Source organism: Macaca thibetana, chromosome 1 (genome assembly GCF_024542745.1).
Source record: "Macaca thibetana thibetana isolate TM-01 chromosome 1, ASM2454274v1, whole genome shotgun sequence".
NCBI lineage: Eukaryota > Metazoa > Chordata > Mammalia > Primates > Cercopithecidae > Macaca > Macaca thibetana.
In genome coordinates, this window is record NC_065578.1 from 42,391,880 (window position 1) to 42,418,837 (window position 26,958).

General features: G+C 47.0%; 1 protein-coding gene and 1 long non-coding RNA gene across 4 annotated transcripts in view; one reads left to right on the forward strand and one right to left on the reverse strand.

Moving 5' to 3' along the window:
• Nucleotides 1-26,958, forward strand: part of CFAP57 (cilia and flagella associated protein 57) — a 76,230-nt gene that overhangs the window by 46,036 nt on the left and 3,236 nt on the right. The window contains exons 18-23 of one of the 3 annotated variants that reach the window (XM_050797627.1): nt 2,267-2,409; nt 7,305-7,395; nt 7,738-7,854; nt 9,519-9,653; nt 9,734-9,877; nt 18,338-18,470. In XM_050797627.1, coding sequence (XP_050653584.1) covers nt 2,267-2,409; nt 7,305-7,395; nt 7,738-7,854; nt 9,519-9,653; nt 9,734-9,877; nt 18,338-18,470 — 763 coding nt within the window. Of the gene's footprint in view, nt 1-2,266; nt 2,411-7,304; nt 7,396-7,737; nt 8,067-9,518; nt 9,654-9,733; nt 9,878-18,337; nt 18,471-26,958 lie in introns of those variants that run through there. The other 2 variants (XM_050797613.1, XR_007727401.1) reach the window with 2 other exon arrangements.
• The window catches only part of LOC126961250 (uncharacterized), a 95,206-nt gene continuing 93,303 nt past the window's right edge, over nt 25,056-26,958 (reverse strand). The window contains exon 7 of the long non-coding RNA XR_007728236.1: nt 25,056-26,626. This is a non-coding gene — a long non-coding RNA (uncharacterized LOC126961250). The remainder of the gene's footprint in view (nt 26,627-26,958) is intronic.

A 26,958-nucleotide genomic window follows, 5' to 3' on the forward strand; every position in this document is an offset into this window, starting at 1 on the left:
ACATTCTGTGGGGCAGACCATGTAGTATCATCCTCCTGAGCACATCCAGATTCCGTGCCCTCCTTTCCATCGCCTCTGCCACTATGGCCCAAGGCAGGAGGAATTCTCCAAGGGCTGAGAACATGGGCTTCAGTGTTAGGGAACTAGGTCTGGCACAGGTTCCATTTACTGGCCATTGCACCTCGAGCAACTTCTCTCAGCCTTCATTTTCTCACCTATAAAATGGGGATGATCACCACCTCAAGGGGTCTTGTAAGGATGACATGGGATCATGCCTAGATGTCATTTCTGCATGTGAGTATCAGTGTATGAATCTGGGCTTTTTATTTTTATTTTATTTTATTTTATTTTATTTTTTAGGGAGGATCCAAAGTTCTGTTCAGATTCTCAAAGGGGGCTTTGACAAGAAAGAGATGAAGGCCTCCTCACCTAGAAAATGGCAACAGCCTCCTAAGCAGTCTAATGGCCTCATTTCCCACCTTCCATCACCATGGACTGGCAGGGTGCAGGTGCAATGCCGCCACTCTCCTGCTCAAAGCCCTTACAGCTCCCCATTGCTACAGCAGGGGTCAGCACGCTCTTTCTGTAAAGGCCTAGGTAGTAAATATTTTTGGCTTTGGAGGCAATGTGGTCTGTCTCAACGAATCAACATGAATCAACACCGCTGCTGTAGAGTGAAACCACCCATAAAAAAAAACATTAATGAATGAACTTGGCTGTGTTCCAATAAAGCTTTACAGAACTAGACGGCAGGCCAAATGTGGCCCATAGGCTGTAGTTTGCCAGCCCGTTGCCTAGGAGATAAATTCTGAATTCTTTCCCCCAACACGAAGACCCTCACCTCCCTCCTCTATTTCCCCAGCCTCACCTCTCACTTCCCCCATGAACCACCACTTGGCTCTCAAGCCAGTCATTCTCAGCACCCTCAATATATACTTTGCCTTCTGTGCTTTCCTCTTTTACAACATTTGTCACATTTTAGGCTTAGATTTGCTTCTGTATCTTCTTTCCCAGCTAGTGTTTTCTTTTAAGGGCAAGGGACTGTGCTGTATTTATATTTGGAAACCCAATACTTGGCAAAAGATCTTCATTCAGTAAATGTTTGAGAGATGGATATATTTATGTTCTGATTACTATCACCATGCAACGAATTAACCTTAAAACTTAGTGATTGAGGCCAGGCGTGGTGGCTCACGCCTGTAATCCCAACACTTTGGGAGGCAGAGGTAGGTGGATCATTGAGGTCAGGAGTTCAAGATCAGCCTGACCAACATGGTGAAACGCTGTCTCTACTAAAAGTACAAAAATTAGCCGGGAGTGGTGGCACATGCCTGTAATCCCAGCTACTCAGGAGGCTGAGGCAAGAGAATCGCATGAACTTGGAAGACAGAGTTTGCAGTGAGCCGAGATCTTGCCACTGCACTCCAGCCTGGGTGACAGAGTCAGACCCTGTCTCAAAAGGAAAAACTTAGTGATTGAAAGCAACTATTTTATTCTGCTCACAGGTTCCACAGGTCTGGAATCTGGACAGGGTACCACAGAGTGGCTTATCTCTGTCCCCGATGTCTGGGGCTTCAGCTGGGACTACTGGGGGTGACTCAAAACAGCTGGAGGCTGGAAGATCAACATCCAATGTGGCTTCTTCAATCACATGTCTGGCACCTTGGCAGGGATGTCTGGGAGGCTAGGCTCAGCTGGGTCTTTTGACCAGAGTCCCTAATGTGCCCACCAGCCTGGATGTCTCAGTGTAGTTGGACTTCTTACATAGCAGATGGCCTCCCCCAGAGCAGGTGTCCCAAGAGAGCCAGGTAAAAACTGCTTGGCCTTTTTCGGCCTAGCCTTGGAAGCCACACAGTCTCCCTTCTGTTGCATTATTTGGGTTATGAACAAGTCACTAGTCCAGGCAAATGCAAGGGAAGGGGATTTACTTCCACCTCCTGATGGAGAAGCAGCAAGGTCACGCTGGAGAACAGCTGGAGTGTGGGGTGGAAGACGCTGTGGGGGCCATCGTTGGAAAATACCATTGTTCACAACCTAATATGAATGAGTGAGTGAATGCATGAGAGTCCTGGTACAGAAGCTGAGGGGTCTGTGCTGTAGCCCCGTGGGGAGAGTGCCGGCCTCTGTACTGACGAAGAGAGGAGAGGAGTCTCCTGGTTGACCTCTTCAACCGGGAGAGTCACAGGCTTCGTGCTCTTTGCCCTAAAGGGCTGCAGTATACCAAAGCCTTACGATATCTCTCACTTCTGTCTCTTCTCACCCCCAGGAGAAGCGAATTTATGATCTGAAAAAGAAAAATCAAGAACTGGGGAAATTCAAGTTTGTGCTTGACTACAAAATAAAGGAGCTGAAGAAGCAAATAGAACCTCGAGAAAATGAGATCAGGGTGATGAAGGAACAGATTCAGGAGGTGAGAAGCCATTTGCAACACTCTGGCCTCTCAGACCCTCTGTCTCTTCTTCCACGATTGGCTAGCTGGCCTCAGGGACTGAGAGGAAGCTCTCCTCACAGTCCTCTCTGCTCCCAAGGTGTATGCAGCCTCCAGTCCACAGCGGTGCAACTGGGAAGGCCGTGGCCCTACTGCAGGCTCAGCTGTCCAAAAGCAAATCGCTTGGGAGTTAACTTGCTGCAGGACCTGGAGATGGGCTTTGGCCCTACCCGTGCCACCGTGTGCAGTGTTCTGTGCCCTCCTAAGGGAGACGCAGCTATTGGGCATTTGGCCACCAGAGGGCAGTGTGTACTCAGCCAACAGGCTAGCCTTCTGGTTCAACGTTTGTTCTCAAACTGGAAATGTTGGTTGAGACCCTAGGGGAGGCCATGGTGTTTGGACTTCATCTGATAAGGAATGAGAAGTCATCAGAGGCTCTTGAGCAGAAGAGTGACATAATTAAGAATGTGTTCTGGGAAGCAAACAGGATGAAGGTAGAGAGGCGAGATTAGAAGCAAGATCAACTGGACAAGGGTTTCTGAGAATCCTGTAAGGTCTCCCGTCCCCCTGCACATACCACCTTTCCCTGCAACATATGTTTCCCCATCAGCCTCCCCTGCTGGGCTGACGGTGGAGTCCATGTTGATCTAAAACTGAATTCTTGATTTTTCTCTCCCGCTTCCTCCAGTTTTCCCTCTCAGTTAGTGGTCCATGATCCACCCAGTTACTTAATGCAGAAATGCAGAAGTCTTCCTCGATTCTTCACTTCTCGTAACTCCTGTATCCAAATCATCAGCAACATCTATCTGATCAATTTCCAAAACATATCTCACATCAAACCCTCCTTTCCCGCTGCTGCTATCACCCCGCTCCAAGCAGCCACCATCTCTTATATGGACTGGACTCCAGCCTCCAGTCTGGTCTCCACATAGAGGCCTGAGTGAACTCCCCAATGGGGTCCCATCTCACCTACAGTAAAATCCAGAGTCCCAGTCAGGCCCATAAGGTCCTATGTGATCCAGCCTCTCCCTGCCTCTCCAGCCTCCTCTCGAAGCTCCCTTTCCCTGCTCCAGCCCACTGGCTTTCTGACAGTTCCTAAAGTCACGCTTTTCCATCTCAGAACCTCTGCTGCGCTGCTGCCTCTGCCTGGAAGGCTCTTCCCCCAGATCGCCACATGGCTGGTTTCTTTGCATCTTTCCGGTCTCAGTCTATATGCCTTCCCTGACCACCCTAGACAAAATAGGCTTCTGCTCCCCCTCCATCTCCTCTAATTGTTTATGCTGAGCCAGGATAACAGATACAAGGGTATCAGAGAGCACTGATGACCCAACTAGAAGTGCAAGAGCCGTGGTGGTGCCGGTTCTGCCCCATGGCGCCTTTGCTCTGGTAGGCCCAGTAAAGAAGCCCGGTGGAGATCAGTCCAGAGTCAGGGCGCCCAGAGAGGGTATGTCCTTGTGACACTGACTTTTTCCCTGGCTTCTGGGATGAGAAAGGATGTCCCCAGCTGACCACAGACCTGCCTCCACGGGGCCTCCTGCCATTCTTAATTTCCAGGCCCCAAAATGGCAGCTGTCAGTCCATTCGGGGTGCTATAACAAAATACCTTAGAAGGGGTAATTTATAGCCAACAGAATGTATTGCTGAAAGTACTGGAGGCTGGGAAGTCTAAGACCAAGACTCCAGCAGATCTGGTGTCCAGGCCTGTTCCTCACAGATGACACCTGCTATGTGTCCTCTTGTGATGGAAGGGTAAAAGGGGGCAGATAAGCTCCCTCCAGCCTCATAAAAGGGCACAAATCCCATTTGTGAGGGCTCTGCCCTTGTGACCCAATCACCTCCCAAAGAGCTGACCTCACTTTGGGGGTCAGGTTCCACTATAGGAATTTGGGGTGGACGGCACCAAGGTTCAGACCATAGCATCCTGAGAAGATGAGAGGAAGAACAGAGGCCCCACCCACCTGGAGGCCAGCACAGCACTGCCCCCTTTCTCCCTCCTCATTTGACACATTTGTCAGCTGTATTTCAGGTCAGGTCCATTGTTTGCTAATGGTTAGCTTACTTCCCCCACCAACACACCTGGGGGGACCATTCACCTTCTCTGGCAGTTACAGGGGCCAACCACGGCCTTAATGCTCAGCAGGGAATACACTCGCACTTTGGGAGTGATTCCAGCAGGATGCCTCCTACTTCCTTTTGCTGGTGCCAGTTGCTATCAGGACTGATATCTGGGCCTGGGTGCTTCCAGGAGCCTCTGACCTTGGGGCTTCCCTCTGGGGGTCATAGACGTCTTTGGCTCATGCACTGTGGATCTCCTGTAAAGGTCCTTTTCTCCCAGGAAGGAAGCCTCAAGCCCTCGGCTCATTTATAGAGCTGCAACCTCTTATAACACTTCCTGATTCAGGTACCTCCCCTCACATACTCTTTTTCCAACTTGGCTCTGATGATTCAAGGGTCCCTTTGCCCTGCCTAGGGGAGAGGTTTCCTGAGGCTTGTTGTTTTAGTTTACACTCATTTATTTACTCATCTAGGGCAGGGTTTTTCAAGCTCAGCACTATTACTATTTTGAGGTAGGTAATTCTCTGTCTTGGAGGGTCTGTCCTGTATATTGTAGAATGTTTAGCAGCATCTCTGGTCTCTACCTGCTAGATCCCAAAAGCACCCCCTATCCAGGGTGTTAAAACTAAAAAATGCCTTCAGACCTTGCCAGAGGTCCCCTGGGGGGCAAAATGCTTTCTATCTCCTGCCTGAGCCCCATTGAGAATCTCTGAGTGCGATGAAAAACACATGGAAAAGTAGATGGAATTTCCACACTGGGAAAGATGCTTGTTTCCACATAATGGGCTAGGCTTCTGGCTGTCCAGCCAGCTACTCAAATTTGACATATTTCCCAATTTTTCTATAAACAGATTATTTTTATTCTCAGAGTAGTATGAGTCTTTGCCTGGGGGAAAAAATGAACAGAAGTAAATAATATACTCCTGTACACCCTCCATGCTAACCTCATCTGTCACTGTTGGCCTGAGATTTAGAGAATGAGGCACTCAGACATGATCTTCGGGAGCCCCTCAGATAGAAGCCCCCTTTCTCTCTTCCAGCTGCCATTGCCTTGGCCTAGGACGCTCTCATCTGTCTCCTCAGCCACACTGGCAGCTCCCGACTGGTCTGCCTGGCCCCCATCTTGCTCTATTCAGTAGAACCTCTGCATCAGGCCCTCCAAGATGCAAATTACATCATTCCATTCAGCGGCTCTCTGAGCTTTCAGGGTAAAGGCAAACTTCTCACCATTTGAGCCTCTGCCCTTGGGTCCTGCATGACCTAGCTCAGCCAGCCTCTCCTGTCCCTCCCCTCTCCCCCTTCTTCAAATCCCCCCTCCTGCAGCCACCCTGAGCCACTTGTAGCCTGCAGAGATGCGCCAGGCTGCCCATGTCTCTGGTCCTCTCTGTGCAGGCTGTTCTCTCTGCCTAGAATTCTTTCCCCCTTTGTCCTCTAATACTTTTTCTTCCTCCCAAATCCAGGGGACACATCCCATCTTTTTGGGCGCTGCCTGCTCACCTCCTCTGTGTATACACAGTGCTTTCTGCCTTGACTGCAGTGTTTATCCTACTCCACCTGAATTTCTGACTTACTACTTATCCCTGCAGACCTGAGGCCTCTTGAAGGCAGAAACTACCTCTTAATCAGCTTTAGATCCCTAAGTCTACAACAAGCTGGGCGGCCCTTTCTAATGGGCACATTCTTTAGCTGTGCAAATACCCACACTCAATGGGTGTCCCCTACAAGGTGGTTCTACATAACTCTGCCAATTCTGCCTTCTTATCTTATCATTCCTCTTCCAGAAGCAGGTTGTTTCAGGCTCTTCTCGTGCCCCTCACTATTGCTCTCCTTTGCCCACCACACTTGCCATTTTTCGTTCATTCGTCAAATATTTGCATGCCACCTTTATGCCAGGCTTTGGGTCACAGGGCTATTCTGTCTATACAAAATGCTTCTAATAATGAGGAAAACGTTCTTCTAAAAGCTGCCCCTTTGTGTCTAGAACATGGATGTGGTTCATTAGGGCCTCCTGGTACCCCCCAGAAGGTTGCCAAGAGCCTTGAAATTTGATCAAAGGCCTGGGATAGACTAGAGAGGGAGGGACTACTCTACCCAGCCGTGAAAAAACCCAGTGAACTATCCCATTCTCCCAAAACAGTCAGCAAACCTCTCTTTTAACAGAAATACTAGTGTCCACCATATTTAGTCCATAAGTCATTAGGAATTAGGTCAATGAAAGCTCACGCACGGCTAGTCTCATCCTAATTGGACACTCCAGTTGTCATTCCCATGACTTTTGTTAATATAAATGCAACAGTGAATTTTAAAAAAATCTTTCAGCCCAGGCACAGTGGCTCATGCCTGTAATCCCAGCACTTTGAGAAGCCGAGGTGGGCAGATCACTTGAGGTCAGGAGTTCAAGACCAGCCTGGGCAACATGGTAAAACCCTGTCTCTCCTAAAAATACAAAAAAAAAAAAAAAAAAAAAAAAAAAAAAAAAGCTGGTCATGGTGGCAGTTACCTGTAATCCCAGCTACTTGGGAGGCTGAGGCTAGAGAATTGCTTGAACCCGGAAGCGGAGGTTGCAGTGAGCCAAGATAGAGATCACACGACTGCACTCCAGCCTGGGCAACAGAGCAAGACTCCATCTAAAAAATATGTATTTCAGAAGCTCACTGGTGGTTTCTTATTTTTCCTGTGAAGACAGGACACTTCTCAGTTGTACTTTTTAAGACCTTTCAACAGAATGATGAGGCTGAGGCTCCTTCTCAGCTTCTCCTTTCCTGTTTTATGCCTTAGATGGGTGGTGCCCACGTGTTGGTCCCTGCAAACTTTCTGCTTTAAATGACCCGTGGCCCCAGAGGGTCGAGATTCGCTCATACAACTTCACAAAGCAGGCGAGGAAGGCGCCTCTCTGGGGAGCCCTGCCTCAGGTTAGAGTTGAGGTTCTAGTATTTGGGTGGCACCACTTTATAAAGAATTCAAGAAAATAAAACAATCAGCATGGTTGAAGGAAAGGGAAAGTGACTCAGAGGGAAAACGTCCCAGCCTGGCCGTGGAAACACGTGATGCTGGTTTAGCATATCAGTCCAGGGGCGGGGAGCTGTTAGGAAAGCAAGTAGAGAAAGGTTTTGATCCAGAGGACACAGAAGGGGATGAGAAAAGAAATGCCCGGGTATCAGGGGCGGCGTCCCCACTGAAAGACTACGATTCTCAAATACAGTTTTCATTATCTCACTTTCTTCTTCTTGACTCGTTTCCCTTGTTCTCTACAGATGGAAGCCGAACTGGAGAATTTCCATAAGCAGAACACTCAACTGGAGCTGAACATCACAGAATTGTGGCAGAAACTGAGAGCCACCGATCAGGAGATGCGCAGAGAGAGACAGAAGGTGTGAGGGTTTCAGAGTCTGGCAGTTCTTGGATTCGGGATCTGGCACCTATCTGCAATGGGCAGCTGGCTTCCAAGAGACAGAGCCAGCCCACTGCGAGGACATGTTTCCCATTTTAACTCACATTCTTTACTTGCTCCCAGCCCTGCCTGCTTTCAGGCCCATGTAGATTTACATCACTGAACTCATCTGAGACTATAAAATCACTTTGGGTAAGTGATCAAGGAGGTGGCAAGTCAGCGTGGCAGGAATATTTGTAGCATTTGGCTTCTTTGGTGGAGGAAAGTACATGCTCAGAGAGGCAATTTTGTTGCCACTGGTTTAAGGCTTTGACAACCAAAAAATTGCAGAGGCCAGGGGAACTTCAAAGATCATTGATTCCCATTTCTCTGTGTTACAAATAAGAAAAAATAGGCCCCCAAAATTGGGAGATTAAGAAACTTCACCCAGCACCCACAGCTAGGTAGTACACACAGAGCTAGTAATGGAATCCAGGTTTTCTGGACATGGGCCTGGACACGGTTGTGCCCTCTTCCCTAGCACAGGCCACTCCTTAACATTTGTTGAATAAGATTGGAACTTTCCGTCCGGGCACAGTGGTTCATGCCTATAATCCTAGCACTTTGGGAGGCCGAGGTAGGCGGATCACAAGATCAAGAGTTCAAGACCAGCCTGGCCAACATAGTGAAACCCCGTCTCTACTAAAAATACAAAAATTAGCCAGGCGTGGTGGCACGTGCCTGTAGTCCTAGCTAACTGGGAGACTGAGGCGGGAGAATTGCTTGAACCTGGGAGGCAGAGGTTGCAGCGAGCCAAGATTGCACTACTACACTCCAGCCTGGGTGACAGAGCGAGACTCCGTCTAAAAAAAAAAAAAAAAGATTGGAACTTTCCATTCTCTGCAGTAAGCATTAATTAACTCTGCACTAGGTAACACTAGCAGCTGCAGAGCCATAAATGTGAACTGATACAGATCCTGCTCTTTCCAAGCTGAAGACGATGATCAGGAATTTGTGGCATGTGCATAATAGTTACATTGAGAGGTGGAAAACGGTGGAACATGTAGAAAGGGCCATGGATGGCAGCAAGAGAAAGGAGAGACTTTCTCCAGGTCAGGGCTGGGGAAGACAGGGAAAAGCACGATGAAGAGGGGACGCTAGCCCAAGTGTGTAGATAAACCAACCTGACCCCTTACATCGGCGCTCCTGACTATCGGGAAGGGTAAGCACTGGATGAGCTAATACGGGGGACGTGGAAGCCCCGGCCAGGAATCTGCAAGAGAGAAATGATGCCATCTGTGTTGGCTCTAAAGGGATATGGGTAACCACATGAGCTTCCTTTCATCTTTTAAGGCCTGTGGTCCTGAAGGAAATCAGAGCCAATAAAGAAGCCCATCTGTGTGGCCTCTTAAGGATGAAGCCCCATATAGGCTGTTCAGGCCAGGTGCCCAGCCGAGGGCAGGTGCACAAGACTTTTTGTGCCTCCACCTGTTGGCTCTGTGCCCATCTAAGTCTCTGTGCCCAGTGTGGCCCCTGGTGGTCAGCTGTGAGTCCCAGATGAGGCGTCTCTTCTCCCTTGCTGTGCCATTAACCTCTGCCTGCAGCCCCCGCCCCTCCACCTGGAGAGCACCCTACAGTGCCAGAAGGAAATGTCTCTGATTGCAGGAGCGAGACTTGGAAGCGCTCGTCAAAAGGTTCAAAACAGACCTCCACAACTGCGTAGCCTATATTCAGGAGCCGCGGCTGCTGAAGGAGAAGATTCGAGGTCTCTTTGAGAAGTACGTGCAGCGAGCAGACATGGTAAGTTCAGCCTCCCCTCCTGCCAGCCCTGCCCTCCGGGGTCTCGTCTCCCTCACTGAGAACCTCCTGGGCCCCATCAGGTGGAGATTGCAGGGCTGAACACAGACCTGCAGCAGGAGTACGCCCGGCAGCGGGAGCATCTGGAGAGGAACCTGGCCACTCTCAAGAAGAAGGTGGTCAAGGAGGGCGAGCTGCACCGCACAGACTACGTCCGCATCATGCAGGTACCTGCACACTCCCCTCGGCCCCTGGGGAGGCCAAGCCATCCAAGATGAGAGATCTCATCAAGGGTCCCTCTGAGACCACCTGTCTTCAGAGCTACCCAGGTGTCTGGGGGCCCAGTAGCTCCCCCTAAAGTCTTATTTTGGCTCCTCTCCTCTCCTCTGAGCTCATCTTGGCTGTGACTGTGGCTGAGAGCTCACCTAGGAGGTTTTCTAGGCACTTCCATGCTGCACCCTGCCCCCCACCCCACCAATGCCCACCTCCCTTCCCCAGGCACCCTGTTCTTCTTTTCTACCCCATCTTTATCCAGAGCACACCTATGTCCTGCCCCACTCCTCTCATCAGCCCCTGGGCCCTCTAGACCTTCATCCACATCATCTTAGCTCTCCTGAGCCTCTCCCTTCTCTCTTCTGTTCCCAACTCCCATTTCACCTGACTTTGTCTTGCTCCTTTTTATTCTGCTACCCATATCTCGTGGCCACGCCTCATCTGATTTTTCTGGTGCCTCAGGTCCCTACCCTTATCTCTTGTGTCCTGAGTTATCCACACCCTCCCAGAGCTGGCCTCACTCTGGTTTAATAAGCGCCTCACACCCACCTCCCCAGATCCTTCATAGGCTGTTCAGAGAGCCTGACCCCATTACTGCCGCCTCCACACAGGCACGTTATCAGGAATGCCAGTCGGGATTCTTCTGCCAGATTTCTGTTTGGGTATCAGTATCGTCTGAGGCAATTAATGTGAATTAGTATCAAAAGGGAACATCAGAATCACATTTATAAAGCACGTACCTTTTTATGTTCACATTTCTTTAATGCCATAATTAAAATACTGGAATGAGAACAGGTTGCAATTAGATTGAAACAAACCAGTTCCCAGCTTGGCCAGTTCATACACAGCTGGGCAGAGCACACTGTGATTCAGGCCAGATCCAGGCATGGCTGGTCTCATGCCATCTTACGACCAGTCCCCACTGAAAAGCAGCCCAGTCCATCTACCCATTGCCCTACTCCGTGGCCATGAAAGCTGTCAGAGGCCCAGAGATAGAAGTGCCTCCAGTTGGTGGAGCCCTCAGACACCAGCAGCCGTACACTGAACCACTACCTGGGGCTCTGGAGTGCAGCAAGCAGGGAAGGGGAACCAGGGTGACAGCAGGAGGCATTGTCAGCTGCTGACATCACCCAGCACCCTCTGTGCCCTATCACCAGAGCACAGGCCTGAGGAACTGGGTCCCTCTCTCCATGCCAAGCAGCCAAAGCAAACATCGGTGTAGGAGAAGGAAGACCACAGGCTAGCCAGAGGGTGTGAGCATCAGCATGAGGCTGCTGGGGCCGGCATCCTGTCCTCTTCTGCTTCCCCATGCCCTGGAGGGTGCTGGGCCAGGGTGGGGTGGAAAGCAGAGGAGACCCAAGCGGGGCCTCCCTGATGGCTAGCAGAGTGAAGTCCCTGGAAGAACATTTTCTCCAGGAGCATTGTAACCTGCATGTTGGGGAGTCCCATGGATCCAAATAAGTAACTCCAGCAACTGCAGGAAGTAAGAAGGGGCCCGGGGCGGGGGTGTGTGGCAGGGGGTGCAGGTCTCCGGGTCCGCACCCCTTCAACCAGAAAGAGACTGCTTGTTGATAACAGTGGGGCTCTTTTTGTTGGCAAAAAGCTTGGAAGATTTAAAAAAAAAAAAGTTTTCAAAACCACTGTGCCGACCCTGGTTTACCCTGCTCCGCCACTCTTCTGCCAGGAGACCTTGGGTAAATTCCTTAACTCAAGGAGCCACCCTCCCTATCTGTAAAACAAGGAAGAAAACAGCAACCTGAGGGCTGGGGGAGTTCCTGCAAGATCGAATGGGATAACCATATGAGGCACCAGGCACTGGCCTGGTACAGAATAAGTGCTCAAAAAAAAGCAATTTCCAGCTGGGTACAGTGGCTCACGCCTGTAATCCTAGCACTCTGGGAGGCCGAGGCAGGCGGATCACGAAGTCAGAAGATCGAGACCATCCTGGCTAACATGGTGAAACCCTGTCTCTACTAAAAATACAAAAAATTAGCCGGGTGTGGTGGCGGGCATCTGTAGTCCCAGCTACTCGGGAGGCTGAGGCAGGAGAATGGCGTGAACCCGGGAGCCGGAGCTTGCAGTGAGCCAAGATCACGCCACTGTGCTCCAGCCTGGGTAACAGAGCAAGACTCCGTCTCAAAAAAAAAAAAAAAGAAAGAAGAAAACGGCAATTTCCATCCTCGTCATCCAAGCAGAGGACCTATCCAAGAACCAAGGTAGAAATCCAGTGGGAAAGCCTAGAAGTCCATCACAGGATGGGCCACTGGTGCCTGTGGACTGCAGGTGGCAGGGGATGGAGGGTGGATGGCACAACTGATTCCAGACCCTCAGTTGGTGGCCTTGGTGTATGCTGGTCAGGAGCTAGCTGAACCTCATCTTCAGGTTGCCATGGCCCTGGCACTTCAATCCAAAAAGGCTGAGGAAGGCCGCGGCAAACATGGCATCTAAGAGTAACTCATTAGAAAATAACAGAAAATGAGGTCACTGTCTCATTTGCATATTCAGACAGGAGCTCAGCCTCCCCACTCCATTCCTTAGCACACTGGCAGATATGAAAATAAGAGTTGCTATGAGATACAAACATCTAGGACATGCATTTTATTCATTCAGTACACATTTTTTGAGGGCTTCCTGTACAGCAAGCTCTGTGTCAGTCACAGAGGATTCCAAGATGAATGTGATAGTGTTCCTACTCTCAAGGAGTTCATCACTGGGAACCTGGACCAGATAAAAATAATTACTGCTCAACTCATTGTATGCAGTGCTGTGGGCTCATCCTGGAAAAGGGGTTCAGTGATGCCTTCAGGACTTGTGGAAGGTTTCTGGGGCAAGGGGCATTTGAGCTGGGCCTTGAAGGGTGAGTAGAGGTTGATCATGGACAAGTCAGGGAAGAGCCTTCCAGGCTGTGGGAACAACCTGAGAAAAAGCAGAGAAGAATGAGGCCTGTGAGGTGCTTGGAGACCCAGGAGTCCAAAAGAAGAGCGTCCAAGTGGAGAAGAACCCACTGAAATGGTTGGTGGCTGAGGGTCATGTTGAAAAGGGCCTCCATGCCATGCCAAAAAGTACAGTTTGTCCTGTAAACAGGCTCCACCCAAGGTTTCTTAGGTAGGGGTGTCTTTGTTTTGAAAAGACAAAACACTCCATTGGCAAGGTGGGAAGACTGGTGGGGAAAGAGGCAGGTGGCAGAAAAACCCGTTAGCAAGTGACTGTCATGTTAAGGGTAGATGAGAAGGACTTGGAAAGGGGAAAGTTGTGGTGTCAAAAGGCATTTCGGAGTAGAAATGACAAATAGAAATGTCAGGTTAGACATGGGAGGAAGGCTGAAAGAACGGAGGATTCCAGGATGGCTCATTTGTGCAGTTAGGCAGATGGTGAGCCCACTAACTGTGGGTTCCAGAAAGATGTCACTGATGCAAGGATTCCAAGTCCATGGAATAAATCTGTTGCCTGCTTTTTCCGGGCTGTGAGGTATTGCCATATTCTAAAGGCATCGACTCAGGCCATGCCATTAGGGGGCGCTGTAGGCATTCCCTTCTCTTCCCTGCTCAAATCGGAGGTCTGGAAAGACCTGCCGGGGTCATCAGTCAGTTCCAAAGGCCAAAGGCAGTCCTGGACAGCTTGGCAGAGCCCCTTTGCTTAGAAAGCTTTTTACATAAACAGTTTCACATCCCCCAAGACTTGGCACCTTGGTGGACCCCAGGTCAGGTTTCCTCTGCAGCTATGTAGACCTGGGTGGGGGTCTGGAGGATTGGAGGGGATTTGGAGGTCAAACTGACCAGGGAGCGATCAGGAAGAGAAGGCTCAGCAAACCCATTGCATTCACATTTTTAATTCACAAAGCCATCCAAAGCATAAACAGTTGACCTCAATGTGACCTCAGGACCCCTCAGAACACAGGCCATCCCAGAAAACATTTTGCGGGTAGCCCAACTTATACATATTGGGAGTGTCCTTGGCCATGATACTATGTGAGATATTGGAATGGAGGTGACAGAAATGTGAGGGGGGACAGCAGAGCCTGGAAAGCAGTAGTCATGGAGGAACAGGGCACTCTGGATGGAGGCATGACAGGGTTCAGACCCCAGCTCTACCACTGAGGTACGGCCTCAGTTTCCTCACAAGGTTGGTGTAAGGAGGAACTGAGGGACTGTATGCACGCTGTTTGATACATTGCAGTGATCCAATCAACCCTTGCAATTGTGGTTACTCTTATTATTGTTATCATCAAGCTCTTCCTGCCTTAGGTTCTCCTTTCCAACCTCCTGGCTCTGGGCCTGGAACACTCTTCTCCTCTGTCTCCCCGGGAGCCCTCCTCACACTGGGTTGGGCCCCTGCTTCAGCCTCTCATGGCAGCTCTGCACTGGAGCCAAGCGGGACCTCCCACGTCTGGCACAGTGACCAGTGTAAGCTTTCAGGAACTGGTTCTTACTTATTTAAATGAATAAGTGAATGAATGAATGAATGAACAGAACAAGAGAGTCAGGCTGCACTGAGTGGTGGGCCTCAATCATACTCCAACAAGGATCAAGCCCTGGAGACCCATTTAGGTGAGGGAGCATCATGAAGATGTCAGAGGTTGGCAGGGGGGTCAGAAACTGGCATTCACACCAACAGGTACCAGGAGCCAGAAATCCCAATCACAGTGACAGGGCTGTAGAGGGTGGAGGGGGTGGGGAGAAACCAGGACAGGGCTCCACTTGCGGGGCGGGGCGCTTTACAGCAGAACAGGGGAGAGCGCTAAGAGCTGGTGACAAACCAGCAGGAAGGGTGAACATCAGAATCAGATCAGACACAAAAGCAATAGGACTCAGTGACAGAATGGAAGGAGATGACCAAAAAGAGGAAGCAACTAAAGATGCAAACTGTGAGAGAACTCGAATTGCGCTTTCAGTTTCTAGTGCTTATTCTGATGATTATTAATGAGTTATTTAATGAGGATCAGGAGAAGTGAAGCTTAGCAAAGCCTACTGAAAGGAGAAATGGAGAGAGACCTGGAGCGAGCAAGCTTGCCCCTGTGGCTCTAAGACCCTCCCTTCTGTTCTGATCTCTCACCTCTCCCTTATCCCTTGGTTTGTAACTTCCTTATTAGTAAGAATCTCATCTTACTCAGTTTGGTATCCACTGCATTAGTTATTCATTTTCTCATCCATTTCACACATATTTATTGAGCACCTCTAACATGCAAGGCAGGGTCCAAGGTCCATAACCCAATAAATATGTATTGAATTGATCATGTCATGATAGCAAGTCTATCAAGGAGAAAGTCCATGGGAGGATCTGGCAGAGTTTTACCAGCAGCATCTGGAAAGGAAATGTGGGAAACCTATCACTGTTATGAGAAAATCTGGAACTGTAATGTTCCCCACCCTCCCTCCCAAACTGGGGAGACCAAAGAATGACAAGTCCAGCTTGGTGAGTGGATGAGTTTATTTAGGTGTTCCATGCGGGGCACTCCTGGGCAGCCGCAGGACCGCTCTAGAGACCTGCATTGCCTCCCATCTCGAAGCTGCTTTTAAGCTAATTTTCTGGCTCTTCACCTCAGTGTATGTGCCATGGGACTGTTTTCCTTGGTAGGTTTTCAGGTATCTTCTAGGATGTTTGGATTCTCAGGGACACCTGCGCCTCAGCTGGACACCATGGCCTTGACTAACTGCCTGGCCTTGAGGGTTCAGACAGTGAGCATACACCCTTAAGTAACCTGGTGGGGGACCCATCACACCACAGTCACCAAGGCCTGGGTTGGTTAAAAGGGTAAAGCATTCAATGGAGAAAACATCTGACTCAGAAACACAAGTACAGATCCTAGCATCAAGAATGAAGGGTTGACAATGAGGACTAGGCATTTCATCTGAGAGAGAGAATTTCATGACTATAAAGGAATACCTGAGGCTGGGTAATTTATAAAGAAAAGAGATTTATTTGGCTCACAGTTCTGAGGGCTGTACAGGAAGCATGGCGCCAGCATTGCCTCTGGTCAAGACCTCAGGAAGCTTTTACTCATGATGGAAGGCAGAGGAGGAGCAAGCATGTCACATGGCAAAAGAGGGAGCAGGAGAGGAGAAGGGGCCAGGTTTTTTTTTTTTTTTTTTTTTTTTTTTTTTTTTTTTTTTTTTTTTTTTTTTTTGTGATGGAGTCTCACTCTGTCACCCAGGCTGGAGCACAGTGGCACCATCTTGGCTCACTGCAAGCTCTGCCTCCTGGGTTCATGCCATTCTCCTGCCTCAGCCTCCCGAGTAGCTGGGACTACAGGCACCCGCCACCATGCCCAGCTAATTGTTTGTATTTTTAGCAGAGACGGGATTTCACTGTGTTAGCCAAGATGGTCTCGATCTCCTGACCTCGTGATCTGCCTGTCTGAGCCTCCCAAAGTGCTGGGATTACAGGTGTAAGCCACCGCACCCAGCCGGGACCAGGTTCTTTTAAAACAACTAGTTCTTGCAGGAACGAATAGAACAAGCACTCACTCATTACCACGAGGATGGCACCAAGCCCTTCATGAGGAATCTGCTCCCATGACCCAAAGACCTCCCTCTAGGCCCCACCTCCAACACTGGAGATCAATTTTCAACAGGAGATTTCGAGGAGACAAACATCCAAACTATATTGTAAGGAATACTGAAATTAAGTAATATACTGGAAGTCTAAAGGTGTAGGTCTGTGCTTTAGATGAAGCATTTCTGGAGGAAAAGAATCTGTTGCGGTGTCTCTAGCCCGACCCCTGCTCCCTCCTGGGCTCCACAGGTACCTCCCCACAGCAGAGGACTGTTTGTCACAGCTCAGGGAGAACAGTGCTTAAGACCGTCCTGTTCACTGGGCTCTGACTCCGTAGCCCCCACTCGTGAGATAATGTCCCAAGTAGAAGCACAGTTTGTTCCTGGCACAGGTCCATTTTACGTAGATTTGGCCTGCAACTGCCTTTTCTGGTGTACGGACCCTCAGGTGCTTTGCAACTGAAAGTGTGGTCTGGCCTGCAGACCAGCAGCAGCATCTCTTGGAAGTCCAATGCAGGATTTCAGGGCCCATCCCAGACCTATGAGTCAGAGTGGCAGCTAACAAGGTGGTCAGGTGATGTATTTGTATGGTCATACATGAGGCACTGCTGTAGACAAGCCACTGTGGCTGTGGGATCTAAGAGCAAAGTGGCCAGTCTCTTTGGGCCCTTGGGGATGGGGCTCCTCCTCGGGGTACTTGTGCTGGGTGTGAAATGGAAGGCAGAGATTTGAGGTGTGGGAAAAGAGGAGAGAAGAGACTGTTTGGTCCCAGGGTGCAGAGGCCGCACCACCTTGCCCCCAGCAAGCTTCGTGCTCACTCCTGTTGACTCCCCTCCTTTCACTCTGCATTCCAGTGATGCAGGACTGCTGCAGGTCTCCCCCACCCCCATCAGCTGTGTCATATTCTGTGCCTTTGCTCCTGCTGTTCTAGTTGTCTGGGACACCTTTACCGTCTCCTTGGTGACTCCTTCAAGCCTCAGCCCGGGAGTCAATTCCTAGGAATCCACCCTTGTCATTCAGGCAGAAGTAAGCATCTTTCCTCTAGGCCCACTCCTCCATCACAGCAAGGTGGCCACCATGCTAAACTGTACCCACGCCCCCCACTAAACTGTAAACTCCTCAAGAGCAGAAGCTAAGATTTACTCTCTATACTCTAGGATTAGCATAGTATCTCTATAATGTTGCATGATTAAATTATGGGTACTCTATAAACATTTATTAGGTAGATAGTTGCATGGATGAATGGATGGATGGATATTTGTCAAACACAAATCAGAGAAGTGAGCTTCCAATGGATGCAGCAAACGTTAATTATCCATGTACTTTTCTGTTTTACTCACTAAATAGCATGCTGCTGAGGGCAGACCATGTCCTATTTCTGTTTGCATTTTATGCACTTCCCAGATAGCCTATAAATATGGGTTCAGCAAATGAATGAAAAATGAATGAAGTACAGCACAGTGCTTACGAACTCTGGAGCCAGACTGTTGGGGTTAGAATCCTGACTCTACCGATTGCTAGCTGTGTAATTGAGCAAGTCATATACCTCTCTGTGCCTCAGTTTTCTCTTCTGTAAAATTGTGATTGTAATAACAACCCAGCCATAGGGTTGTTATGATGCATTTAAACTCCTATAAAAAGTGCGTGGAAAAGCGTTGTTGCTGTTGACGTTGCAACAACAAGTGGATGGGGGAATGGTGCTGAGTCCACCTGAAGGTAAGTTAGCTGGTTCCTTAAGAGGCTGAGCAATAGGCTGGAATAAAGGCTCAGGCCCCAGTAGAGGATCCAGAGTTCTGGATCCAGAGTTCTGGATCCAGGCCTAACCCTGCCCATTCCCCATACACTCAGCCCAGGAGGGCGTGCCATGTGCCCACTGACCACGCATCTGTCCACACTCCCTCAATCTTCCCCCTTTGTCTGCAGGAAAATGTCTCTCTGATCAAGGAAATTAATGAGCTCCGCAGGGAGCTGAAGTTCACTCGGTCCCAAGTTTATGACCTCGAAGCAGCTCTGAAACTGACCAAGAAAGTCCGACCACAAGAAGTTTCAGAGACAGGTAATGTCACCAGTGGCCAGGGGAGATGGGCATTGGGACGAAGGGATTCATGCAGCCGCAGGCAGGTCTCCCTTTGGCTTCCTTCTGTATCAGGTCACATCTCCACATAGCCGTCTGGGATCCTGTCCGGGGCACATGCCTGCTCTCCGAGGAATCCGTGAGGGCCTTCCCACACTCAGACACACACAGGTCCACAGTCCCCTGGCTGACATCCGTGAGGTTAGCTACAGTTCAGAATACAGACTCTTTCAGATTTTGGAAAGCGAATACTTTATGTAACATTCCCAGAGGGGTCTGGGGCAATGCCCTGAAATCAAACACTTTAGTATTTCTGTAGTGACATATGAATATTCACACTAAGCTTCCTGAATTTAAAAAGGCACTCCGTTTTTAGATCTTCTTGCATTTTAGAATAGTGAATAAGGGATTGTGAACCTGTACAATTAAAATGAAGACAAAAAGCAAGATGAGAAGCTATTTAAAGGAAGAGGGGAAATAATTACATAAATATTAAATGAGTCAGTTACTGCAATTATATCCTAAAGTTCCTCTGAATTTCTGACGGCCAAGGCAAAAAGAGAAACAAAGAAATATGATCGTTTATATTATTCTTATTGTATGGCAAAAGGGAGCTTTTTTCTGGAGAAACAAACGTTTCCCTGGCAATAAATTCTCTGAGAAACTTAGCACATGGATCCTTAGGAAAAGAATGAGTGGCCGGGCGTGGTGGCTCACGCCTGTAATCCCAGCACTTTGGGAGACCGAGGCGGGCGGATCACAAGGTCGGGAAATCGAGACCACGGTGAAACCCCGTCTCTACTAAAAATACAAAAAATTAGCCGGGCGCGGTTGTGGGCGCCTGTAGTCCCAGCTACTCGGGAGGCTGAGGCAGGAGAATGGCGTGAACCCGGGAGGCGGAGCTTGCAGTGAGCCGAGATCGCGCCACTGCACTCCAGCCTGGGCGACAGAGCGAGACTCCGTCTCAAAAAAAAAAAAAAAAAAAAAAAAAAAGAATGAGTAACAATGAACAGCCTTTAATTACACATGCCGCTTTCAGGCCCCAAAGAAGCATTTTTTAAGTATCCATTCCTTATCTGGACAATCAATAAAACCAAGAGATTAAGGCATCTCTATGGCAAACTAAGCCAACACGGTTCAAGTTTTTGTTTTCTGGTGGTTTGCATTCAGGAATAAAGATTAGAGGCTTGAACTGAAACATCCCATAGCTATGGATTGGGTCTCTGAAGTGTCAGTTGTTTCTTGTACCATGATCACATAGGATTATGATGTGGAAAGGTGGCTGAAAGGTACACAGGAACCTTGTACTACTTTTGCAACTTCTTTTCGGTCTTCAACTATATAACTATATATATTTAATAACAAAATTAAATACATATATGTAAAATCTTATGTATGTATTTAATTTTGTCGTTTTGTGCACTTTTGGCTAGGGTTGAAGTTGAGACAAGTGTAAACCCTGAGTAGTACCTGAAGTGGCAATACCAGGCCTACGGAGTTGATGTGAGAGCACAGCATGTGTCATAAAGACTGAAATACTTGCGGCCGGGTGCGGTGGCTCACATCTGTAATCCCAGCACTTTGGGAGGCTGAGGCAGGCGGATCACAAGGTCAAGAGATCGAGACCATCCTGGCCAGCATGGTGAAACCCCGTCTCTACTAAAAATACAAAAATTAGCTGGGCATGGTGGCGCAGGCCTGTAGTCCCAGCTACTCGGGAGGCTGAGGCAGGAGAATTGCTTGAACCTGGGAAGCGGAGGTTGCAGTGAGCCGAGATTGTGCCATTGCACTCCAGCCTGGGCGACAGAGTGAGACTCCGTCTCAAAATAAAAAACAAGAAACAAAAAAACAAAAGAAAACTGACATACTTGACTTCTCAGAGGTGAAACCATCTTCTCTTCTCTTGAAAATAAAGCACAGATGTGAACAATTGCAAAACTTCTCTTAAAAAATGTTTCAGGCCAGGTGCCGTGGCTCACACCTGTAATCCCAGCACTTTGGGAGGCCAAGGCGAGCAGAACGCTTGTGCCCAGAAGTTCAAGACTAGCCTGGGCAACATGGTGAAACTACATCTCTACAAAAAATACAAAAATTAGCCAGGCATGATGGCACATGCCTGCAGTTCCAGCTACTTGGGAGGCTGAGGTGTGAGGATTTTAGAGTAAAATTGATCACCTGAGCCTCAGAGGTTCAAGGCTGCTGTGAGCCATGATCACACCACTGCATTCCAGTCCCGGTGACAGAGCAAGACCCTGTCTCAAAAAAAAAAAAAAAAAAAAAAAAAAAAAAAAAAAGTTTTAAATATGTCCAAGTATCCTAACAAAATATTCAGTTGAGACCTCCTCGGGATGCCATGTGATATAGCCAGATTCTTCATATTACTATCATGGAGATTTCCAGACATATACAAAAATTGAGAGAGAAGTCTAATGAATTCCTGTGACCCCAGTCCCCAACTTCAACAAATATCAACTCCTGTCACTTGTGTTTCATCAATATACCCCCACCCAGAAGCCAGAGTGGTGAACCTAGAAGAAATCTAATGTATGCCACAAAACCCTCAAAAGGCTCAGCAATGATCAGGAGCAGATATCTCTGGAGGTGGAAGTGAAGGTAGGGCTGAAAACAGAAAAAAATCTGTTTAAGAAGCTGTTAGATCCACCTACTATCCAACACAGTGGCTAAAAACAGACCCACATCAAGTCCATCATCTTGAAATTTCAGAACACCAGAGTATAAGGAAAAAAATCCTCCAGACTTCCAAAGGAGTTAAGGAAAATTTTTATACAAAGGATCAAAAATCACAATTATAGGATACAAAATCAAGGCACACAAAAAAGTTGCAATTTTTATATACTAACAGTGTACTATCCAAAAAGGAAATTAAGAAAACAATTGCATTACAATTGCATCAAAAAGAATAAAATACTTGGGAATCAATTTAACTGAAGAGGCAAAAGACTGAAAATTACAAAACATTGCTGAAAGAAATTAAATACCAGTAAGTGGTGGATTGGAAGACTTGTTGTTAAGATGTCAGTACTACCCAAAGTGATCTGAAGATTCATTGCAGTCCCCATAAAAACCTCAATGACATTTTTGCAGAAACAGAAAAATCCATTCTAAAATTCATATGGAATCTCAACGTACCCTGAATAGCCAAAACAATCTTGAAAAAGAAGAACAAGGTTGGAGGTCTCATACTTTCTGATTTCACAACCTACAACAAAGCTATAGCAATCAAAACAGTGTGATACTGGCATAAAAACAGACATACAGACCAATGGAATAGAATGTAGAGGCCAGATATAAACCCTCAAATATATGGTCAAGTGATTGTCAACAAGGGTACCAAGATCATTTAGTGGGGAAAGGACAGTCTTCTCAAGAAGTAGTGTTGGAAAAACTGGATATACACATACAAAAGAATTAAGGTAGATCCTTACCTTACACCATATACAACAGTTAAGTCAAAATGAATCAAAGATCTAAACAGAAGAGCTAAAACTATAAAACTCTTAGAAGAAAGCATAGAGGAAAAGCTTTGTAACATTGGATTTGGCAATATTTATTTGGTGAATGACACAAAAAGCACGGGCAACAAAATAAAAAATAGATAAGTTGTTTGTGAGATTTGCAGCAATGTAAGCAATGCAGGCATGTGTGTGAGATTTGACTCCATACTAAGTCTGGCATCATGCTTAATTGTATTAAAAACCTGAACATGTTTTGTTTTTGAGTACACACATGAAGGCCCATCAGTGATAAACAGCTTGAGATTAAAAATTACTAGAAAGTCTCACCTTTTTTTTATTACTACTTAATCCAAGTGAATGTCACTTTAAATTAGTTTGAGATAAATTCTAATCAATATAATTTCCTTAAGGACAAGGCCAATATTTCCTGAACATTAAAACTTTGTACCCATATCACAGTTCTTCTTCATTAAAGGAAAAGATCTAAAACCAACACAAACTATTGATTCAAGTGACTCACACTAGAAACAAACACCACTCAAAAGCAGTTCCACTTTCATCCACCTCTCCAAACAACAATATATAATATACTATTTCTGTTCAGAACTTATAAAAGCCTTCCACTAGAAACTAAAGAACATGGATGATTTTATACATATGCATACACAAGCAAAACACAAAGGAGAACAAACAGCAAACAAATAAAAATTAGAAGCAAAACAAACAGGAAACCAATGCCACCATTTTCCCCACTCAGTCTACCCTGGAGACTACCATTTACCCAGAGCCCAAAAAACCACATGATGAATATTTTATTCCTCATACACAATTCAATATCCTTAAGTCCACCAATATCACCGTACATCCTGTGCAATCAAGAAATTCACTCTAGGCACATGACCTACTAGTAAGTACTCCAGTGCCAGCATTATTCATGCAAAACAGCAAACACAGTGTGAAGCGATACAAGCATGTATGTGAGATTTGGCTTCACACTAAAGCTGGCTTCATGCTTCACTGTATTAAAAAAGAATTGCCAGCCAGGCACAGTGGCTCATGCCTGTAATCCCAGCACTTTGGGAGGCCGAGGCAGGTGGATCACGAGGTCAGGAGATCAAGACCATCCTGGCTAACACGGTGAAACCCTGTCTCTATTTAAAAAAAAAAATACAAAAAAATTAGCTGGGTGTGGCAGCAGGCACCTGTAGTCCCAGCTACTTGGGAAGCTGAGGCAGGAGAATGGTGTGAGCCCGGGAGGCAGAGCTTGCAGTGAGCAGAGATCACGACACTGCACTCCAGCCTGGGTGCCAGAGCTAGACTCCATCTCAAAAAAAAAAAAGAATTGCCAAACTGCCAATGCATGTCTTTAAAATATTTCTTATTTTACCTTCATCAAGACTAAGAATTTTAATTATAAAAATGTTAATTATCCAAATTTCTCCAATTCTCTATAAGGTTTTAAATAATATTTTATTATCTAAACTTTTTAATTTCTCTGTATGTGCAAAGAAACAAAAAAAACTACATGTGACTTACACAGACCATGCGCGACATGCCTGAGCTTTCCATCCAGTCCCAGATTTTCTTCTTCTTCATTTTTCTTTAAAGAACCAGTCATTTGGCTGGGCGCAGTAGCTCATGCCTGTAATTCCAGCACTTTGGGAGGCCAAGGTGGGCGGATATGAGGTCAGGAGATCGAGAACATCCTCGCTAATATGGTGAAACCCTGTCTCTACTAAAAGTACAAAAAATTAGCCAGGTGTGATGGCAGGCACCTGTAGTCCCAGCTACTCGGGAGGCTGAGGCAGGAGAATGGCATGAACCCGGGAGGCAGAGCTTGCAGTGAGCCGAGATTGCCCCGCTGCACTCCAGCCTGGGTGACAGAGCGAGACTCCGTCTCAAAAAAAAAAAAAAAAAAAAAAAAAACAGTCGTTTTGCTCCAGGACAAAAAATTCATCATACAAAATTCTTTCTCATACAAATATATTATCTTCTCTTTATAACCTTCCTTACCAAAAAATATATCTTCATATCCATAACTTTCTTCACATCTCTCTCCCCTACCTTGTTTCACAAAAAAGTTTTCTTTTTTTTTTTTTTTGAGATGGAATCTCACTCTATCGCCCAGACTGGAGTGCAGTGGCGGGATCTTGGCTCACTGCAAGCTCCACCTCCTGGGTTCACACCATTCTCCTGGCTCAGCCTCCCAGATAGCTGGGACTACAGGCGCCTGCCACCATGCCTGGCTTATTTTGTTTTTTTCTTGTATTTTTAGTAGAGATGAGGTTTCAACATGTTAGCCAGGATGGCCTCCATCTCCTGACCTCGTGATCCGCCTGCCTCAGCCTCCCAAAGTGCTGGGATTACAGTCTGAGCCACCACACCCAGCCCATAACCCTTTCTTAATTGGAAATGACCCAGATAGCCAATGAGCATCAAAAATAATTTTAAGATTTTAAATTACACAAAAAGTTTACCTAAAACATTTATCCCATTGACATGTATTCGGTTTCTTCGGGGTTTTTTTTTGTTTTTTTTGTTTTTTGAGACAGTCTCGCTCTGTCACCCAAACTGGAGTGTGGTGGCTGGATCTCAGCTCACTGCAAGCTCTGCCTCCCGGGTTCATGCCATTCTCCTGCCTCAGCCTCCCGAGTAGCTAGGACTACAGACGCCCACCACCTCGCCCAGCTAGTTTTTTGTATTTTTTAGTAGAGACGGGGTTTCACCGTGTTAGCCAAGATGGTCTCGATCTCCTGACCTCGTGATCCGCCCGTCTTGGCCTCCCAAAGTGCTAGGATTACAGGCTTGAGCCACTGCGCCTGGCCCAGTTTCTTCATTTTTAACAGTTTATGTAGATTACTTCTGAAAACAGGTATTAGACACAATCATACAAAGTTAGTTATTTCTTTGTTAACCATGTCCTTTTTTTTTTTTTTGAGACAGAGTCTTGCTTTGTTTCCCAGGCTGGAGTGCAGTGACGCAATCTTGGCTCACTATAACCTCTGCCTCCCAGGTACAAGCAATTCTCCTGCCTCAGCCTCCTGAGTAGCTGGGACTACAGGCGCAAGCCACTACACCCAGCTAATTTTTTTTTTTTTGTATTTTAGTAGAAACAGAGTTTCACCGTGTTGCCCAGGCTGGTCTCAAACTCCTGAGCTCAGCCAATCCACCTGCCTCGGCCTCCCAAAGTGCTGGGATTACAGGCATGAGCTACTGCACCCAGTCCAACCATTTTCTTAATAGCCAGTGAACATTAGGTGCTCACCAAAATAGCCTCAAAGTTAAATACATAGGTATTTTTGCCAATAACTCAGAATATTCACGTAACAACATTAAATTAGTCTTATCTGTCAAAGAAGGCATATAAACCAAGATCACTTTGTTTTGGTGAGATTAATAGCTTTATAACCTTCTGTGCCGAACACTGAAACCTCAGAATATCTAGCAGAGACGTATAAAAAACCCAAACAAAAATGTATGCTGACAATTCTGAAGACATTTCTATTTTCATTTTACAAATAATTTTAAAGCCAGTTTGTTTAGTAAAGATTTACGTAAGTCACATGAACTTGAAAATTGCTTGGACATTTTTACTTAATGTATGAGTGCTCTTTTACCTATAAGCCAACTTGGTAGACACAACATGTAACAATAAGTATACATACAAATAAACACATACAAATGGACATGTAGACACACACACAAACGAAAATCCAGTAACTTTTACCTTGGAACTCTAGCCATGAAATGCCAATACAAGCTCACTGGTTTTACATAGTTATACGTTGTTTGCCCCAATAGTTAATCCAATGAAGAATGTGAACTGAAATTTTGGGTAAAGCAGTTTCCATGGCAGTTTGATTTTTAAAGGTCAAACTTCCCTAGACTCCAAAGAACACTGGGGCTAACTAAACAGCACCGAAGGAAAACATTACACATTAACCAGGCCCGACTCTGCTTACAACAGCAGCACAAAAGCCTGGATACATGCACCTCCATCCCACTTTTCCATTCAATAGCAAACTCCAGATTCCAAACAAGACTGGGGCCAAACAGTATTGCAAAAGAATATCAAGTTGGCTACATTCTGATTTCCCATGACTCTATCAAACACACACAATCACCAAAACATTATCCAACTGCTGCAGCAACAAACAAGCCCCTAGTGTCCAAACTGAAACAGTCAGGGTGCTTCCTTTCTCTACTGGTTGGGCTTGATCGACCTGCAAATGGAAATCCCATAAGGAATTTCCCAAATTGAGAGGAGTTGATCCCACTGTCTGGTACCCAAGAGAGACACTCACTTGCTGGGATGCAACACACAATTACAAACAAGTCCCCAAGAGTGTCCGTATTGAAACAGTCAGGGTGCTTCCCTCTCAGTCCGTTGGGCTTGTTCCACCTACAAATGGAAATTCCTTTAAAAATTTCCCAAATTGACAGAAGCAGATCCTGCTATCTGGACCCACAAAGGACACTCACCTGTCTGGGTACAGATGTCAAATTTCAAAGGCAGTTCTTCCAAGGCAATCAGGGGCTGGCTATGGCAGGGCCAGAGAGAGATGGAAACTCACCTCCAGCCAAAATTAGATGGGCAGCTGCTTAGGAGGGCTTCTGAGACTCCCAGCCCACAGCAGCCAAGCTGCCACAAGCAAGACGTTCCTGATCAAGGAAACAAAATATATTACTGAAACACCAGGGGTTTGGTCAAGGTCCTGCTGCTCACAGCATAGAAAGCCAATCACTGGGAGGACAAGTATTGCCAAGGAAGAAGGCTTTAATCAGGTGCTGCAGCCAAGGAGATGGGAGCTGAGTCTCAGATCCATATCTCTTACTGACTAAAACTGGGGGTTTATGTAGCAGGGAAGAAATGTAACATGGGTAAGAAAACAAGAACTAGGGAGGAGCCAAGGGCCACCCAGTGCAGCGATCTGGTGAGTTTCAGTTCTTTGACATTCCCTTTTTAAGGAGCCTGAAGGTCCTTTCCTGAAGAG